The sequence below is a fragment of the Pyricularia oryzae genome, chromosome 3 (genome assembly GCF_000002495.2).
Source record: "Pyricularia oryzae 70-15 chromosome 3, whole genome shotgun sequence".
Lineage (NCBI taxonomy): Eukaryota > Fungi > Ascomycota > Sordariomycetes > Magnaporthales > Pyriculariaceae > Pyricularia > Pyricularia oryzae.
The window spans coordinates 1,206,633-1,225,694 of record NC_017849.1 but is presented as its reverse complement, the minus strand read 5'-3'; the positions used below and the strand labels follow the sequence as shown (position 1 = coordinate 1,225,694).

Here is a 19,062-nt window from a genome sequence, read left to right as displayed (position 1 = left end):
ATAGAATATTTACCCCTGATCGTTGCATGTTGTACCAGCTCAACGTGTACCGTAGACACATATGAATAAAGACATCTCATATCTGTAGGTCCCATCCGAGGTCTGTTGGTTTGGTATGACATACTAAGTACAAACCAAAGTGCCCCGTACCCACAAGTCAGGGCCTGACCTTGCATGACTTTCCATAGAGCCTTGTTATCCAGTGACATGACAACGAGTTTGTCGACTCTACACAATGTCTGCAAAGGGACTCCGGACCAAGCGGTGACTCTCAAAGTGTCAACACGCTGATGGCCCTGGTACATGCAACGGGGCCGGGCCATGTCGTCACACTTCAAGCATAGGACGAAAAAAAAATCAAGTAATATTCTAACATTGGTATACTTCTAGCAACCCACCCAAAAACCAACTGACAAAACGCCGACGAACCAAACTTTGACCATGCAGCGCCCAACTCCGCCATAAAACAAAAGAAGATGATTATCAACAAAACGTGCCATGACATGGCCAAATTTTTCCAAGGTGAACAAATATGAGCAAAGAAGAGAAAACAAAAAGGACAACCCCATTTATGCTCCAGTTGGCAAAATGCCGCGCAAAATAAAACACGCACAACACCATCTCAGCTCGGCGTGCCCACAACCTCCAGAACCTCTTCGCCGCCCCCAAAACTATAAATCCTGACCTCGCCGTCCTCGCCACCGCTGGCCATGCGCGAGTCGCTCAGGCCCACGCACGACACGGGGCCCCTGTGCCCGGTGAACGTCCTCTCGCACCGGCCCGAGGTCGGCTCCCAGACCTTGACCATGCCGTCGTTGGCGGCCGTGACGGCCCGCAGCGTGTCGCCCGCGAGGCCCCAGATGCCCTCAAAGTGTCCAAAAAACGTCTTGAGGCACCGGCCCGTCGCCGTGTCGATCAGCCGGATGGTGCTGTCCAGTCCGCCAGACAGCATGTACCGGCTCGGTAGCGGGCGCTGCGGGTCGGCGGCGAAGGAAGGGCCGTACAGGGCCCGCAGGCCGAGGTCGTCGGTGGCCGCGCCCGAGGCGGCCGACGACTGAGACTGTGAGGGCGGCGATCCCGGCGCGGGGGGTTCCTGGAGCAGCTCCTCGTCGGGCTCAAAGTCTGGCGGTAATGGTAGTACCTGCTGCACGTGGCCCGTGTGGCTGTCAAAGGTACGGATGCATTGCCTCGTGTCGAGGTCCCACAGCTTGACCTTGAAGTCGTCGCTGGCCGAGAAGACGGTCCTAGACTCAGTGTCCACCCGGACAGAGTTGACCCAGTCCGAGTGGCCCTTGAGGCAAAAGGTCTCCTTTGTGACAAAATTGAATATTTTGACCTTTTTGTCGATGGAACCGCTGGCCAGGAACTCGCCGTCCGAATGCACAGTGATGACACCGTCGGTGTGGCAGTGTAAACTACTCAGGAGCTCGCCAGTGTGCCAATTCCATATTTTGACAGTTTGGTCCAGGCTCCCGCTGATAAGTTTGCTATCATCAAACCAAAGGCTCCGTACTCCCATCCTGTGCCCGCGCAGCGTCCGTATAACCTCGCCCGTCTCGATGTCCCACAACTTGATGGTGGAATCGTAAGAGCCGGTTGCTAACACGTTGTCAAGAAGTTGTAGACATGTGACGCCGTTGCTGTGGCCCTTGAGGATCTTGATGGCGCACTTGCCGTGCCGCCAGTTGTATCCTATACGAAACCTATCGCGGTAGACATCTTTAAACGGTCTGAACTTTGGTTGGTCCGGCTCCTCCGACATGCCGTCGCCTACCCGGGTTGTGCATAGTCGCTTGGAGCCACCATCATCTTCCGCCTCACGCTCCCGCTTCGGTGGTGTAGGCGACCGTAGTGATAACGGTGCCGGGAGGCTGGGTGGCGGGGCGTTTGGGTCTCGTGGTTGTGGTCGTTTGCTCTTTGCGAGCTGTTGCTGCCTTGTCCAGTCGCGTAATCGTTTCCTTTCTAATAATGGTAGACCCCAGCCGCATTTTGTGCATTTTCGATCGATGTGTTGTTCTATAGGGCCAAAAGAATGGTTGTCAGTAAGAGGAGATTATCTTATCCGCACTCCAGACCCGGATATAACGGCCACTTACCACACATCCGATGCCACACCAGATCATCGTCGGCCAGTTGCCTCCACTGCCGACTGACCTGGGCGGCTTTGCATAATGATACGGTATCCAAGTAGCAGAGAATTTTGAAGGAGATCTCAGCGGGAAGCGCCGTTACAAGGTCTATCTTGAGCTGCTCGTGGACCTCCCTAGACACCGTCGAAAGCTGCGGGAAGCAGCACTGCGTAATGATGCCCTGCAGCATCAAATCCCTGTGTTTTGCGGGCGCCGCCGAAAACAACGACCAGACGTGCGTTATGGCCTGTTGGTCGTCTGTTGGTAACCTCTCGAGGGAGCGCTGTATCGAAACCATCTTTGTCTCGTCCGCGGCCCGCCGACACTTGAGGTCCGGTCGGTGCCTGTAGCAAAACTTGCTGTTGGCCTTGGACTGAATCTTGGTCGCGGTGTCGGACTTGGCGATGGGCGCGTACAGGCCCGGGATGTGCTCTTTGAGGAACGGGCTGACGGTCTTGCCGATTATTTGCGTTGACATGTTGGAGAGGGCTGGCAGCCGCGGGTGATGTTTTTCTTCGGGCCTCCTCCTGTCGCAGTCGTTCTCGCGATCGATGGGTGTCGGGCTGCTCGTATCGTCACGTGGGCGAGGTGTTTCGCGGCTCTCAAAGGACGAGGCCTCCTCTTGATCGCCGACTGCAGCGGCGGCGGGTGGCTTCATTTTCCGATCGTGTCGTTGGAGACTAGATCCGGCATATAGGTAGGGAGGCTGAAAAAGGAGCGGTAAAGACACTGTACGGCCAAGACGCAACAGGACAGGGATGGTGGTGGGCAAGGAACGGGCCTTGCGGGCGTTGTTAGGTTTTGGGCTGCGGGTGCGTCAGACCCAGCAGAAGCCACAGCAATGTCGCGACGGGGCACAGATCTCGTTACGACTGTCAGTGGTGGAATGGTGCCAGATTCGTGAAAAGGTTGCCATTGGGGGGAACCCCGGGCCGATGGACTTTCGCGGTCACGAAAGAAAGGCGCAGCGGGCCCTTGACTTGGTCGTCGTGGGACGAATAACGCCACAGGACAGCTGAGGTCAAGATTGGCTTCGATTGCGTGCTTGGCCGGGGCAAGAGACGAAATTTTGGATGACTCGGATGCTGGGGTGGCGTCTTTTGAGTGTGGGCAGATTGATTCAAGGAATGACAAATGACAGTACTGACAAAATTGTCCAGATAATTATTCGATTAACGCAGCCATTTCTCACATTGAATCCATAGCAGTTGCCACCGAATGTTATGGAACTGTACTAGATTAGGTTGGTTGGCAGTCTATCTTTGACCCAGGAGAACGGTTAGATGTTTTGCAGTGTTGCAGGGCAGACAAGGCAGGGTCCGACAAATTGAATGGGGAGAGGGAAAAATATGTGGGGCTGGCATTGATCACCTGGTATATCCATCCGTGTTTTACAAGTAGCTGTCAACTGCGTCTATCGGATTGCATCGGTCCGCTCTTTGACCAGTCAGCCCTTTTTTTTTTTTTTTTTTTTTTTTTGCTTTTTCTAAGGTGACCGGCGTTGCAACCTGATTCGCCAAAGGACTATATGAGAGGATAGATAAGATTTATTGATAATCAAGGGCTTCTCCTGGATGATCCATCAAAGGATTAGGCTGACTTCCAATCACTTTGATTGATGCTGGCAGCCACTCGATAATTAGCGTGTGGTACAGAACCGAATGGCATTCCTTTTTTCGTGGCGATTTTCTTCTCAAAAGCCCATGAAGGACCGACCCGACCTTTATGGTGGGGTACAAAAAGATTTCCCCACGGTAAACGGGCGGATATCGATACTTGGTGGCTAGCGCAATCAGCCCCGCCGACCCGATGGCGGGTGTTCAATTAATTCTTTTGGCAAGACAGTCAAGACGGTCTAGACTTGATGACTAGCGAAGAAGCAAGTTTGAAATGTTTGTCATCAATTTCATCAATTTCATCAATACCCCTTGGCTACAGCGGCTGATACAACATTATGACGAAGTTAGAATACACAATCATCCCCCGCGCCATCATTTTACTTTGATAGCTCAATAACATAGTACTCCTCCACGACATGATTGCCAATGGGCTCTTGCCCCCTCAGCAGCTCCTTGTGGTTGTAACCATTCGACTGCGCGATGGTCTTGATGGCGTCAAGGTTTGCATAGGCCGACGTGCCCAGCAGGATGACGCCCTTCTCGGTCAAGTAGTCCTTGGCCTCGGCGACGAACCTCCTCAGAAGCTTGTACTCAGAGTCGTGTGTCTTTTCCGACTTGAGCTGGTCCGGGATGGTCGAGTCGTATTGCCAGGGATGGTTCCAGAAGATGAAGTCAAACTTGCCCTCGACCTTCTCAAAGATGTCACTGACGGTGAAGTTGCCCTTGAGGCCGTTGGCCTGGAGGTTATTGGCCGTGAACTCGACCGCGTTGGGGTTGATGTCGACTCCCGACACCGTCTTGGATCCTGCACTGGCGATGCACAGGGACACGAGCCCAGAACCTACGCCGATCTCGAGCCAGCTGCCCTTGTTGACGATGGCCGGAAGGTGAGTGCCATACCACCACGTCTCGGGGAAGTATGCGGGTGAGTAGACCGTTGGGTGGATGGTGATGTTGTGGGGGCCGAACTGTGCCTTGTACGGCTTATTGTGTTTGTTGGCCTGGTCGAGGAGCACAGATATTTGTTTCTCCCACACGTCCCGAGGTGAAGCTCCGGACTTTTGCTTGTCGGTGGCTACGACAGTGATGGTGGTCGTTGAGGACATGTTGCAAAGTTGAAGGAAGAAACGCAAGTTTGATGATATGCTCTGGTTCTCAAGGCTGATATTTTTTTGGAGGGGATGTGGAAGGCTAGTCTGCTGGTGGTCAGATCTGATCTTGTCTGTCTCTATGTCGTTGAGATGCTTGACTACTGGTTTGGAGGGGAGACACCCATGGCTTTATAGACCTCGACGAGGGGCTCTTTCGTCGAGGCAACAGTATCCAACTACCGACTGGGAGGGCATGGACGGATCTTGCTCTCGAGTGAGTGTCCATATCTGAACGTATCTTCCTGCTGGTCCGACAAGGATAGGTTCCTGGATATCACGCAGGGTCTCACGCAGGGTCTCACTCAGGGTCTCACTCAGGGTCTCACTCAGGGTCTCACTACTACAAGGTTAAGACGCATATATTGACGCCATCGAAGGTTGGTTAAGTTGACGACTCACTCAGGTGCATGTCGACATCTGCCCGGCATCGGTGGCGTCCAGCTTGGAACCCTTCCCCCGCTCGCGGACCAAAGCCGGTTTCTCCATTTTCCAAGCTGGTGATGCTGATTGTACCACAAAATATCATGCCGAGGATGCTGCTGCTGATTCACATACAGGGTCTTGCCAATCTAGGCCCAGCCGATATGCATCCAGCGTGTATTGTTTGGCCGCCTTGCTTGCGCTTCCTCTCCTCCATTCCAATAACTCACATGGTAAGAACCGGAGGCATCGAAATAAAACAACTCATCGCGGCAGCAACGCCGACGGAGGATTTTGTTGGCGGATCTTTCACTGACTATTGACAGGCCAAGACAAACCACATGGCAAGGTAAAGAACAGTACATTGATGATCGACTACTGGCAGGGAGAGCCCTACTATAATTGACGGTCCACTCAAAGTGGACGAGCTCGGAGATTTACTCCCGGGCAGTGCGGTTCAGAAATCGCCATCTTCCACGGATTGGATTTCAGAAGAACTTATACCTGCTTTACGTCGAATCACCAATTGACGTTGATGGATCCCTTCTAGGCCTCCTTACCCCGGAGCCCCAGAGCCCCGGAGCTAGGGGTTGGCTTGACTCATGTCACCGTGTCCTTGGACGGAAACAGCCGCCCAGACAACGACACTCCCTCTGTTCGTGGTATACACTGTAGAGTTTGGTGTTTAAAGGTCTCACGCATTGATGGACGGAAAACACGTCGGACGGAGCTCCACAAGATCAGGACCATTGCAAGTCGAGTGGAACCTGCCACCACATTGAACAAAAAGGCTGTTGAATTAATCGCTGCGGAAGCCGCCTTGGCTACAAGCTCAGTAATAACCTGCTGAGCCCGGCTTTATCCTCATCCCCGTCGCCGATCTCCCAATATAGTCATTTACTTGCACAGCTGAGCTTACACCGAGCACCTTTTCCTTTTCAGGCGTGGGGACTCTCTGCAATGTGGCGAGCGCAACTCTCTCCGCTTCGGCTGCCGTCGCCCTCTCGGCCTTTTCCTTGGCCCTCCGCTCTCTATCTTTAAGCAGCGATTCTGCATCAGCGCCCTTAGCGTCATACGGATCCTCGTCGTCGTCTCTGCCAGCCTCTGGATGGCAGTCGGCACGCGCGGAGGCGAGCGCCGCGTGGCCGCTCTGAACCAGGCGATGGGCCTCCTCCTCGGTGAGCTGTGCCGTATATACGGGTCTGCCTGCCTCCCCCATGTACAGCGGCCCACCGGGTCGATTGAGTGGTATCTTGCGCACTGCTGCCAGCACGGCGCAGTAGAATTTGTTGGACCTGGCCGAGCGGAGCTTCTCGTTGCCCCAGTTGCTACGGTGGGTGACCGAACACTTGAGCTCCAGCTTGTTGAGTTCATGCACGCCGATCAGCGAGCATCCTATTTCGGGCATGTAGTCCCTGCAGTTCTCGTCGGCACGGACAAAGGCCTCCAGCTCCTTCCGCAGGAATACGATGTCGGTAAAGCTTGTCTTGAAGTCTACGCACAGCTGCAGGATCTGCCTGTTGTTGCCCGAACGGCTGATGTTTTCTATGCGTTTCATGACGAGCTGTTGGTTTTGTATCTGCATGTCGGCGCCGTTGTCTACGCGTCGAAAAACTGTGTAGAGTAGAGAGATGCGTTTGACAACGCATGCCGTCTTGTTGGTCGACGAGAGGTTGTACACCTCTACGCGGTCGCCTTCGTCAAAGGGGTGATCAAAGAAGACGTACACGACGCCGATGAGGAAATGGTGCACCACCCTGCCAGCGGCGAAACTGAGACCCACTGCAAAGACCGAAGCCTGTTGCTGGATCTCCTTTATGGAGGGGACGTAGAGAAGCACTGCCCACCTTGTGGTTAGATCCCGGTTGTATACCTGGAGTGGATGGACGGATAGACTTTTAGCCATAAACAAGGTGGCGACTTACTGATGAACAGGGTCATGACGGTCGCTATGGTGCCAACAATCATCCAGTCCAAGACATTGAGCACATGATCCGCGGCACACATGGCGCGGTAAACATCGTGCCTCACTTTACCCGCCTCCACCACAGCCATGGCGAACTCGTCGAGCCGGACATTGTCCGCCATGGGGCCCACCGTCCTAAAGGCCCTCGCCGCCTCCTCTCTGCGGTAGAAGCCCAGCACCTCGACGACGTCCTCGGCCGCCAGCACGTCGCTCCCCTGCACGGCCAGGCTGACCCAGACCCGCCGCGCCAGGGCCGCCGCGGTGCGGGGGTTCGCCAGGCACCTCTCGATGGTCGCGTAGGCCGAGGCGGGGCGCAGCCAGTGCGACCTGGGGTCGTCGGACAAGAAGTTGCCGAAAAAGGTCGCCATGCCGTACGTGTCGATGCCCATGCGCGCGAGGTACGATCGAGCCGTCTTGCGGCCGGACGAGTACTCGCGGCCCGTCGCCGACTGGATTATGGCGTCCTCGGCGGCGAAGGGGTTGTTGTGGTCGTTGGGTCGCGCTGGGTGCACGGCCAGGGACGCCTCGTACAGGGTGATGAGGGCGTTCATCATTTCCTTGGAGCGCATGATCTTGGTACCTACTCCCCAGAACGTGTGAGTACTGCATTAAGTTCCCCCCCACCACACCCCCGGACTAAACATAACAGGTTGTTTTGTACTTACTATTGCCCCGATAATGGTAGTGGATGGAGATGTACAAGATCAAAATCTTGCCAACGGCGTAAAAGCCCGCCCAGATGGTTATCTGCTCCAAGATGTCGTTCACGACAAACGTCCATCCTATCTCCAGAAAATCACCACTGGCGTCCTTTTTGTTGACGTTGATGCCCAAATCTTCATTATATGTGATGAGTCCCGCGTAGGCGCTGTACATCAGCGCGATGCCGAAAAAGAGGCAGATTGGCCTCCTCACAACCCTGAGGAATCTCCAGTACTTTTGGTGTGCAGGATTCACATATCTGCTCCCCGTTTTCTCGCTGTCGTTAGTTTCATATTGTCCAAGGGCATCCGCGACATCCCGATTGTTCACAAACGAACAAGGGTCCAGACTTACCTAGCGACGAATCGAAAGAGATATGGCAACGCCAGTCCGATCAAATCGAAAAGCACAAACCCCAGCCACGATATGCTCAGCCATATAAAGGTCCAAAACACCACCTGGTCCTTCTTGAGCCTCCTGACGGCGTCGCTGTCAGTCAAGTCGATCTCGGCATCGTTTTGCTTCACAATGACGGGCACGACCAGCAGCACCGCGACGACGGCCACGATCAAAAAGTAGCGCAGCGCATAAAACACCATCTTTCGCCTCTGGTGCTGCTTGACCGGTGGCGGCAGCTCCGGCTCGGGCTCCGTCACGGGGTTCTCGGCCGCCTCTTCCTTTTCCCTGTCGAGCGCGTGGTCCTCGTCCTCCTCCTCGGCGGCCGCGCCAAAGTTGTCGTGGCCGTGCAGGACAAAATCGCCAAACATTGGCGTCGGCATGGCCGTCGACGAGGCAAAGGACGGCGGGTGCGTGTTTTGCTGGTGGTGCGGCGGCGTCATCAGCCGCGAATGCTGCGACCTTTGCGACGCGTACGACTGGTGTCGCAGGGCGACATTTTTAAAGTCTAGGTTTGTGCTGGTGGCCGCAGAGCTTCGGTAGTGGTTCTTTGGCGGCGGCGGCGGCGGCGGCAGCGGGTGCTGCTGCTGCTGCTGCTGTTGTTGCTGCTGAGGTTCGAAACTGCTCTCATGTCCATCGTAGGGGTTGTTGGACTGGCTCGATGACTGCCTCTGCGAGCTCGAGCTCGACAACCTCGACGGATCCATGCTGCTCTGCGCCTGTTTCTCGGGTATCTGCTCCTGCTCCCCTTCTTTCCCTGGGAGGCTGTTCTCCGTCATGGCGACGAGGACTGTTCTTTAAAGGGCCCGAGTCGGGAAATTGAAATAAATTACGACAAGTAGAAAAGGAAAGTGGCCGGACTATTAGGTCCGTTGTTAAGATAAAAGAAAAAGGAGACCAAGGGCAAAGTACTTGCTATCCGTTGACGTCGAACTAATGTCGCAGTCGGCAAGATGCAGCAGACGAGGAGCAAGAAAAAAAAGGGCGCTATAGAACAAAAGAGTAGAAACGGTTCCGTCTAGAAAACGGGGGGCGAGGAAGCCGATCGCAACTGTATTTACCTTAACCCCCTAGGAGCAAGCCACCAAATCTGAGACTGAGTTTCTGCCCAACCCGTTCCTCCCAAGCCCATTCAGAAACAACAGACATCCTTTGTCGCACGAGCTTGTTTTGATGGATCGGAATAGCTCAAGTCGGAAGGGAGACGCGCCAATCTTTCCGGAAAATCCTTCTCGAGTTCCAATCATTGCCTCCCCAAATGAAAGCGACGCAAGCAATCCTTAGCGCGGGGTTTTGTATTCCCTCTGGCGATGGTGAAGCTGCTCGTGCGCTGCTAGTAACCACCTTAGCCTCCCCTTTTGCATACATTTTGACACCAAGGAAGCCTTTTAGTTCACAGTCGGCAAACGCCGCTTTGGCCATCGTCCCTCTGGCCTTGGCAAAAAAGGCCGATATTAGCCATAAGAATGGGAAATTTGACTTGTTCTTTTGTTGTTCTCTTCAGTCTTTTGTGAGGGGCTAGCCATACTCTTTGCTGCTCGTTGCCTCGACAAAGGGCAATGGACCCAACATCGTCATATGCTGCCCGTTTTGCCCGGGAATCCATTTGCTCGGGCTTGTTATGTTTCGGACCTAGGTGTATGTGAGCCTCTTTGTGCTCAGCCCAATCGACAAAACATGTCCAAACAGATTGATTCTCCTCGGAGTCAGACGTGATCTACTACATCAAAATGGCCAGAAACTTGGCGAAAAACGATGCCACAGTTCTTCCGAGACGGACTTACAGACCAGAGCAAACACCCCTCTTTTCTCCAGTCACCGTCATCTAAAGAAACATGATCGCCGAATGGCGGAAATAGCGGCGGAATCAAGATACTTGATCACAACGGGTTAGGCCTTGACCTCACTCGTACGATCTTGGCCCGCACAAATGGAATCTCGGCCCAATGCAGGTAGCGCAAGAACGTAGTGGAAGAAATCTGTAGAAGCACTAGGCAACAATCCCGGGTTAGCCAGAGACCTTCCTCGACAAGGATATTGGCATGCCGGCAGTAGACCCTGGCTAATGTACTGCAAGCACCATGGGAGATGCATGTCAATCTTGTCACCTGCACCATCCCCGCCTAATTCGCAATGCCAAGAATTCGCGTCCGTCTTTAGGGGGAACGAAGAGAAAGGGTGTCGAGTATTCTGTCAATTATTGCTCAAGCAGGCATTTCGAACAGCTCGCACCCACGGGCCAAGTTAGCAAGCATCGCATCAATGGCATGCAAAACACAAGTTGCCCATGCAACTGATACACGTGTGGTTGGTAGCTTATGTCATGAGACATGAGCAGTCAACTTTATAACTGTACTGCCCGACTGAGCAAGAATCGGGCGCTTCTTTTAACTGGAGGCGCTATCTGCATGGTATATACCTACCTACGGAGGTTATAAGGGTAAGTTACCCTAGGCTTGCGAGGTACCTTTTTTGGCGCGTGCATGGGTTTTTGTGAGTACCTATAGTGAGCGGTATGCATAAAATAACCCTGGTCGAAGATACCTGACAGGCCTAAGGAAACTTTGACCTCCTACCTCCGTAGGTAGGGAGGTAGGTATCCGTTATTCGTCAACCATGTCAGCAAAGCAAGACAGACACAGACTGGCAGGTGCAAATTCTCGTACGGAGATGCTCATGTTTCTAATAAGACCATGAAATTTTCACTCGTTCCGAAAAATAGACTATTATAGAGCCCAAATAGTAGTAGAACAAACCAACCGCCGTCAGAGTACTCCACCCTCATGGATGGTGGTATTTCCAGTGACATCCTCTAATCGTTATAAAGAAAGAAAAAAAGAAAGAACAGATAACACAAAATTGTAATGTACACCAGACTCATGAGTAGCAGGTTGGACAACAACTGCGCCCCTCAACGCCGATATCCCCCAGCCGTGCTACCATGGCTGTACTCCACCCAACTCAAATACATATCCTCTCCTACTCCTTCAGGAACTGGAGAATCTTATCTCTGTCCTCCACGGGCATCGTGCGCAACACGTCCCTGACGCCCTTCCATGATGAGCTCAGCCCGTTCTCGGTTGTCGGTACGGGTCCTGTCGGGCTCCTCGGCTCCGTTGACTCCTCCAGAGGCGCCTTGCTCTTCTCAATAGAAGGCGTTGAAGGTGTCTCAACCTCCTCGTGAGTCCAAGTGCCACCACGGATGAGAGCGCTGATCTCGGAAGCGACAGCATCCGTCTTCAATGCCTTGAGCTTCTCCTCCACGATCTTGGTGTTCTCCTCATACCAAGTTGCAACCTTCCTGTCCTCATGGTCAAAGTCAGGGACAGCGGTCCAGGCAGCCAGGGATCGCAGGTAGCCCTTGCGAGCACTCTCCGAGATCTTGGCCGAGGTTGTCTTTGACAGTCCTGCAGTGGCACGCGCCATCTTGCGGATGAGGTACTCCTCGTTGATACGGCGGCGCACACGCCAGTAGAAGAAGCGACGGGCCTCCTTCCACTCGATGACCTCACGGATAGTACCCTTGGCCTTCATGCGTCCAGCACGATCGTGAAGATCGGCGAACTGGATAGCAATCTGCTGGTAAATGGGGCCGAGCTGCTCCTCACGCTGCGTCATCTGCTTCTTGATCTGCTCAAGCTCCTCCTTGTCCGCTGCGCCTGTCTTGTCCTTGGCAGCTGCCTGCACGGCCAGCATGCGCTTCTTGAGCTCACCGTAGACAGGATCCAAGCGAGCCATCGTCTCAAGCTGCTTCTCCTTCTTGTACTTGATACCAATGATACCTTCGGGCTCAAGCACACCACCACGAGCCTCCTTGTCGGCGTACATCTCCATAACCGTCGAGTTGATCGTGGGGTCGACAACAACCCACGATCCACCACGAAGCTCACCGTGCGGCGGAATGTAGACAAAGATGGGCTGCTCGTACTTGACGAGGGCATCGACGATGAACGAGCCGTACTTGAGAACCTCGTTGTACATGTCGCGCTGACCACCTGAGAAACCACGCCAGTTGGCAAGGATCATGAGAGGCAGCTGCTCACCGTTGTTGAAGTCGTTGATGGCCTGCGCAGTCTTGAAGGCAGAGTTGGGGTACCACACACCACCAGCCTCGTTGGTGACCTGCTCCATCGAGTCTGCGTTGGCAGGGTCGGCAGGGGTGATGTTCTCCACAGCCCGAGTCTCGACGGCGATGACACCCATGGGGATACCACCGAGACGAGCACGACCGACGACGACGGTCCTGGCCCATCCGCCAAGGGTCTCAACGAAGGAGCCACGGTCAAAGAGACCGGACTGGAAGCCATCAGCATCCTCCTTACCGGCAATCAACCACCTCGGGTCGTAAGGCTGGCGTTGGGGAGGCGTGAAGTCAACCTCGCGGTCCCACTTGTCCAGAGGAGCCATGATGGGAACTGGCCTGTTGCGCTGGTCAGGGACAAATGACATCCATTCCATGATCTTGGCGATACCCTCCATGTCATCGTTGGCAGTCATGTGCGAGACACCGTTGCGGTACATGATCTGGGTGCCACCGAGCTGCAGGTTGGAAGTGTAAACTTCACGACCAAGCAGGTTGTTCAAGGCAGGGGCACCAGTCAGAATGATGGGCTGGCCCTCGATCTGAACAGCACGCTGGCCGAGGCGGACAAGGTAGGCACCGATACCGACTGAGCGGCAGGTAACCAGTGTGCAGGTGAAGATGTCGTTGTAGGCCCTGCTGGTGGCACCGGCAATGAGACCAGAGCCACGCAAGCACTCGACACCAAGGCCGTCCTCAGCACCCACGATGGTGACAATCTTGTGGCGGGTCTCGCCATCTACAGTGATCTCCTCAGTGATAACAGTCTCCTCGAACTTCTTCTTGGCCTCCTCCAACAAGTAGAGGTAGTCAAAGCCCTTGTTGGGGTTGCTCGGGTCGGTCCAGGCAACCTTGAAGTGGGGAATCAGCTCATTGGCGACACCAAGCCTGGCACCCGAGTTGGCCGACAGGTAGATGCGAGGAATGCCGAGCTTCTGGGCATATTCCGTGCACTTGTTGAAGAAGTGGTCTTCCTTGGGTCCGAAAGATCCGATGCTGTAGGTAATGTCGTTGGCGACAACCACGAAGCGACGACCGCTGGGGTACTCGGGTGTGAAGGCAGTGATGATCCAGCCCACCATTCCGCAGGTGTTGGTACCAGGCTCACGCTCGATCGCTTGCAGGTTGTCTTGGTCGTCGAGGACAAGCTCCAGGGTGTGGGTGCATTCACCTTCCTCCGGCTTCTTGGAGGCGATGGGCGAGTGCTGCGCCTCGAGCTTCTTCCAGCTGAGCTGAATGGCTTGTCTGAACAGCTCGGGGAAGTCGTACACGTACTGGGTACCGATGAGGTGCGCCTTGTATCGCTTGGGCTGCAGCCAGTTCTTGGTAGGGTACGGGGTGTTGGCAGGGAGCAAGTGGAGAGCACCAGTCTTGCTAGTGCCCGAGATGTAGTGAAGGATCAAGTCGCCCTTGTCATTCCTGCGCTCGTGGTACAGCTCGACCTTGACAACAAAACCAGAGGTGTTGTTGATGTAGCAGCGGATCGGGAGCTTAGCGCCGCTGTTCTGATCAGTGCAGATAATCCTGATCTCGACCTGGGACACACGAAGGCGCCAGCCGCGCGAGCCAAAGCGCTCCAAGAAACCAGCCAAAGCATGCTCAACCTCGCCGGGGTGGATGTTGAAAACGGGGATGAAGTTGAGGAAGAGGTGGTTAAGATCAGAGTTGTTGTTGCCGATGATTTCAAGAGCATCGAAGATGTCATTAACCACTCTGTCGGCCTCGGAGATCAGGTACTCAGCCGTGGGGATCTCGTCACGGAGACGACCTGGCCGAATCACCGCACGTGTGAAGTAGCGCTTGTCAGTATCAACGCCACGGCCAATAGCCTCGTACACGTGGATGTTCTTGTTCTCGGTGAACACCGACTTGTACTTGAACTTCGACAGGCGATCAAGCTCAAGCTGGAAGGCAAGAGCTGGCTCACTGTGACGAATGCTCTCGTCTTCGTCGTAGTTGGGACCACGGAAGGTGTAGTACGCCGGGTACGAGGCGTCGTTCTTGCCACAGATGAACGTGATGCGGCGCACACGACGAGCGCAAAGTTCCTCCTTGAAGCTAGCAAGCAGTGGCTTGATGCGCGAAAGGGTTTCGTCATCATCACGGCTCTCGGCATCGCGAATGGCAACATTGACAACAGCCGTGAGCTCATCATCGTCACGGGATGCTGCTGCCGGTCGGCGCTTGTTGTCGAGCTGAGACGCAATGGCGGCGGCAGGACCGCTGCTGCCCAGCCTCTTGAGCTTACCCTTCATGGGCAGGCTCTCCAAGGCCTTCGGCAGGTCGTCGTCAACATCATCAAAGAACTTGCAAGCAACCATGACACCCTTGCGGATGGGCTGCTCAGCTGTCTTTTTGGCCAAGTATGACATGTCGCTGAGAGAAGTGACGCGGTTGAACGTGAACTCGTTCGGGGTAGCCGGAGAAGATGGAGCAGCAGACTGCAGAGGGCCGCCAATTCCAAACTCCACATCACCGCTCAGCTTCATGACGAAGTCCCAGCTGACGAAGACAGGGTCGTCCTCCTCATCGTACTGGTAGTCAATCTTGCCCAGGTCATACGCACGGTATGCGCGGCGAATGTAGACCTCGAGTGCGGCCAGCGAGACCCACTTGTCGCTGTGCGCCCAGAAGAGACTCAATACGTCGAAGACAGTGTACTTGGAGTCGACAACCTCCTTAATCACGTCCATGTTGGGGAAACGGTGGTCATACGCGGCCTCGCCGTAGCGGGACTCAACGACCGACGAACGCAGGATGTGCTCCATCTGCGCCTTGCGCTCGTCGAGCGAGGGAAGAGAGCATTGAATAAGGACCTCACGCGCTTTGATAGAAACCTTGGCGGTCAGCCTAGACTCGAGCTCCGTGAGCTTCTTCAGGACGTCACGGAAATACTTGGTGACGTTGCCAACATCCGGCTTGTTGGGTCGGTATTCCTCGATGATGGCAAGGACAAGAAGACTCTTGGTAGGGACACGGCTGTGTGACAGTACTGTCTGAACAACCTTCTGAATGTCATCCTTGTTCTCATCACGCAGCTTCAGGATAACGTCGTCGTCCTGCAGACGGCGGCCAGAGAACAATTTCTCAGTCTCAATGAACTTGGCAATCAAGTTGGACATGGTCTTCAGCTCGTGTGCCTTCTGTCCTTCCTCGTAAAGATCAAGCACGTCGACGAGAGGAGCCAGGGTCGTCTTGAGCAGGCCAGCATCCTGGCGGGCAACATGCTCGTCAATGAACTTGTGGAATGTCTTCTTCAAGGCCTTTGCGGGGAATTCCGATTGACGCGCCCGAGCCCTGTCAATAACATGGCTCAATTGAGCCTCCAGCTTCTGCGGCATACGGGTGTGAAGGGCTGAGAATTGTGAGTTCCACTCGCTGTATGGGAGGTCAGGGTCACGCATGACCTCGATGAGCTGCAGAAGGCTGTCGCGCATGACAGTTGTGTTGTCGTATCCAAGCATGATGTTGTCGAGGATGTTGTGCAGCTGCGTGAAGCGCTGGGCGGGCTTGTTACCGGTGATGACAGGGTTACCGTACTCAGGAAGCTTGTTCAGGAACGGCTGAGCCTGCTTGACGCGGCTAGGGTCGTCGAGTGAGAGTATACCGAGAATGTCACCAGCCTCGAGGGTTGAGCCAGGCTGCTTGATCAGCTGGACTGTACCATCCTCCTGAGCTACCAAAGGCATGTACATCTTCATGACCTCGACTTCAGCAAAGGTCTGGCCAGCCTTGATGTGGTCGCCACTCTCAACAGTGTACTTGACCAGCTTACCGGGGCTGGGAGTGCGGAGCTGAGTGGGGTCGTTCTCTTGTTCCAGAAGACAGGTCCTGTTGTCGATAGAAATACGAGTGGCACCAACCTCTTCCTTCCAGTAGACGTTGTGACTCTTGCCGTCGAGCAAGATCAGCAGACCACCGTCACTGAGAGGACGAACTCCGACGGAGCAGTTGGAACCGTTGATGAAGAGATGGTAGCTGTCTTTGCTCGAGCGCGTGACGGTGAAACGGTACCGCTCTCCCTCGTAGATGAACTCGATAGGGAATGTGGTCTTGAGAATGTCCTTAGATGGGACCTGTCCCTTCTCAAGACCAGCCTTGTACTCGTTGAGGCATTGTTCACTCGCCAGGTGGGCCTTGGTGACAGCACCAGACACAACAGCAAGCATCTTGTCGGGCCTCTCCGCAGTGAGCTTCTTCGAAATAAGCTCGTCCAGCCAGCCAGTGGTAATGGTGTTCTCCTCGAAAGCCTCCGTCTCCAGAAGCTTGATTAGGTACTCGACCGTGGTGCGGAAATCACCACGAATGCTAAGTTCCTTCAAGGCGATAACCATGTGCTTCCTTGACGCGGATCGGTTCTCGCCATAGGCGAAAATGTGACCGAACTGACTGTCGGAGAAACTGTGAATTCCACCCTGCGTACCGACTGAGAAGTAACCCCACACGTTTGAACTACTGCGGAAGTTCAGCTCGTGCATGACACCGTTGGACGGCTTGAAGCCCTCTCCAGGGTCCTCTGAGGTAATACGGCAGGCAGTAAGGTGGCCTTTGGGCGATGGCCTCCTCTGCGTCTTCTCGCTGTCGGGGTTCTTGAAGTCAAAGTCGATCTCAGTCGAGAGCTTGGGGTCCACACCGTAAAGGAGCCTAATGTCAGATATCCTGTGGAGAGGGATACCCATGGCAATCTGAAGCTGCGAAGCGGGGAGGTTGACACCACTGACACCCTCAGTGGTAGGATGCTCGACCTGAAGACGAGGGTTGAGCTCCAGGAAGTAGAACTTGTCGTCGGCGTGCGAGTACAGGTACTCGACGGTACCAGCAGAGACGTAACCGACAAGACGACCAAGACGAACAGCGGCCTCCTCCATGGCCTTGAACGTGTCGGGCTTGGCGATGGTCACGGGAGCTTCCTCGATAATCTTTTGGTGCCTTCGCTGGACGGAACAATCACGACCAAAGAGGGAGATGTTGTTGCCGTACTGATCAGCGAGAAGCTGCACTTCCAAATGCCTGGCGTTGCCTGCAAGCTTCATGATGAAGATGGGCGAACCGGGGATTTCACTGGCAGCGGCCTTGTAGAGCTCCTCGAAGCCCTCCTCGGAGACAGCCTTACGGATACCCTTGCCACCACCACCCTCAGAAGCCTTGATCATGACCGGGAAACCAATTTGTCTGGCCTTCTCAAGACCCTCCTGCCATGAAGTGACGCATCCTTTGGCATAAGTGTCGTCGTCGACGGTGACAATTCCCTTCTTGTCGATTTGGACCGCATCAACACCAGTTCCCGACCAGGGGATACATGGGACCTGGGCATGTTGAGCGACAATGGTAGAAGAGATCTTGTCACCGAGCGAGCGCATCGCGGAGCCGGGAGGGCCGATGAAAATAATTTTCTTAGGCGAGGCAGCGAGAGACTCAGGGAGCTTTGGGTTCTCCGATGCGTGTCCCCAACCGGCCCAAACGGCGTGCACGTTCATGCGCTCCGCAACATCGACGATCAACTCGACGTTCGCATAGTTGTTGTTGTTTGTACCACCAGGGACCTCGACGTAGTGGTCTGCCATGCGAATGTAGTCTGCGTTTGCTTGCAAATCCTCGGGAGTGGCCATCACAGTGAACTGAATGGCCCTTTCGTCTCCGAACGTCTCGTATGCCCATTTTCGCACGGATCGAATCTCCTTGACGGCAGCGATACCGTTGTTGGCAATCAGGACCTGGGAGGTTATTGGTAGAGTGTTAGCGCATAATCACTCAAGCACGGAATTTCACCTGCGAACGACTTACGTTGGTGATGACTGTGTGGCCGTCGTGTGCGGCAACCCACTCCTTGACCTTGGACGGAGGGGCATTCTCTAGCCTGTTGCCGCCAATAAAGTGGTCGGCAATCTTGTGCCTCTGAGCGTAAGTAGCCTTGCCGTTGGCCACAGGCACGGTGACGCCGTTGGCGCCGTTGCGCTGACGGGAGCTGTTAGCAGCCGCAGCGGTTCCATTTGTCTCAGTCATCCTGAACGTTGGTTGGCTGTAGTGTCTACTGTGGGTATTAGGAAAAGAAATCTTTAGCAGGACTCGGGATCTCTGCAGTCATGAAATGTCGACGAGTCGTGCCGTTGTCCGAGCAGCTAAGCTCCAGACAGGAAGTTTATTGGCCAGAATTAGCTTCAGCCGGCGTTTTGTGAACCGGCGTGAATACTATCGATGGAGAAGTTCCTCGGTGGGAGCTTTTGGCCGGTAAATGCGAGTCTCTGTGCGTCGAATCGAAGTTTGTAGAGGATTTTGGGTATCAAGTCTATTAGGTCGGAGGAGTGAAAGCGTATGAAAACAACAGACGTCGTTTCGTTTCCGAAGAACAGCGGACGAGCCCGGTGCCTGACGTAGTTTGGAACAGGATCCACCCGATGTGTTGGGGAATATGTGGCGAGGGGCCGGAGGATGGAAGTCGACAACTGAAGACGGCGAAAAGGTTCCGGTCTACTTCTTTTGTCCAGGAGGGGTCTGGTAAAAGAAGAGTAAGGAATCTATAGGGAGGGTAGTGGCCGGCTTGGGAAGAATAGCAGGAGTAATCTACGGAAAACACAAAAGGTCGTCGGGGCGGAGCGAT

At 54.5% G+C, this 19,062-nt stretch overlaps 4 protein-coding genes across 4 annotated transcripts; all 4 read right to left on the bottom strand.

Annotated features, from left to right (window-relative positions):
- Positions 1-357: 357 nt before the first annotated feature.
- MGG_13435 (sulfur controller 2) lies at positions 358-3,367 on the bottom strand. The gene is made up of 2 exons (XM_003711489.1): positions 2,097-3,367; positions 358-2,016 (listed from the first exon to the last, which is right to left on the bottom strand). Exons 1-2 carry the CDS (start codon positions 2,785-2,787, stop codon positions 623-625), a joined length of 2,085 nt encoding a protein of 694 aa, XP_003711537.1. The 5' UTR covers positions 2,788-3,367; the 3' UTR covers positions 358-622.
- Positions 3,368-4,125: 758 nt separating this feature from the next.
- Positions 4,126-4,854, bottom strand: MGG_07615 (protoporphyrinogen oxidase; the record flags this gene model as incomplete). Its single annotated transcript, XM_003711488.1, has 1 exon — positions 4,126-4,854. One exon carries the CDS (start codon positions 4,852-4,854, stop codon positions 4,126-4,128), a length of 729 nt encoding a protein of 242 aa, XP_003711536.1.
- A 1,236-nt stretch (positions 4,855-6,090) lies between these two features.
- On the bottom strand, positions 6,091-9,162 carry MGG_07614 (uncharacterized protein; the record flags this gene model as incomplete). The annotated part of the gene is made up of 4 exons (XM_003711487.1): positions 6,091-7,158; positions 7,245-7,865; positions 7,951-8,246; positions 8,342-9,162. 4 exons carry the CDS (start codon positions 9,160-9,162, stop codon positions 6,152-6,154), a joined length of 2,745 nt encoding a protein of 914 aa, XP_003711535.1. The 3' UTR covers positions 6,091-6,151.
- A 1,850-nt stretch (positions 9,163-11,012) lies between these two features.
- Positions 11,013-19,038, bottom strand: MGG_07613 (acetyl-CoA carboxylase). The gene is made up of 2 exons (XM_003711486.1): positions 18,249-19,038; positions 11,013-18,178 (listed from the first exon to the last, which is right to left on the bottom strand). The coding sequence occupies exons 1-2, from the start codon at positions 18,465-18,467 to the stop codon at positions 11,363-11,365; spliced, it is 7,035 nt and encodes a 2,344-aa protein (XP_003711534.1). The 5' UTR covers positions 18,468-19,038; the 3' UTR covers positions 11,013-11,362.
- Positions 19,039-19,062: the final 24 nt, after the last annotated feature.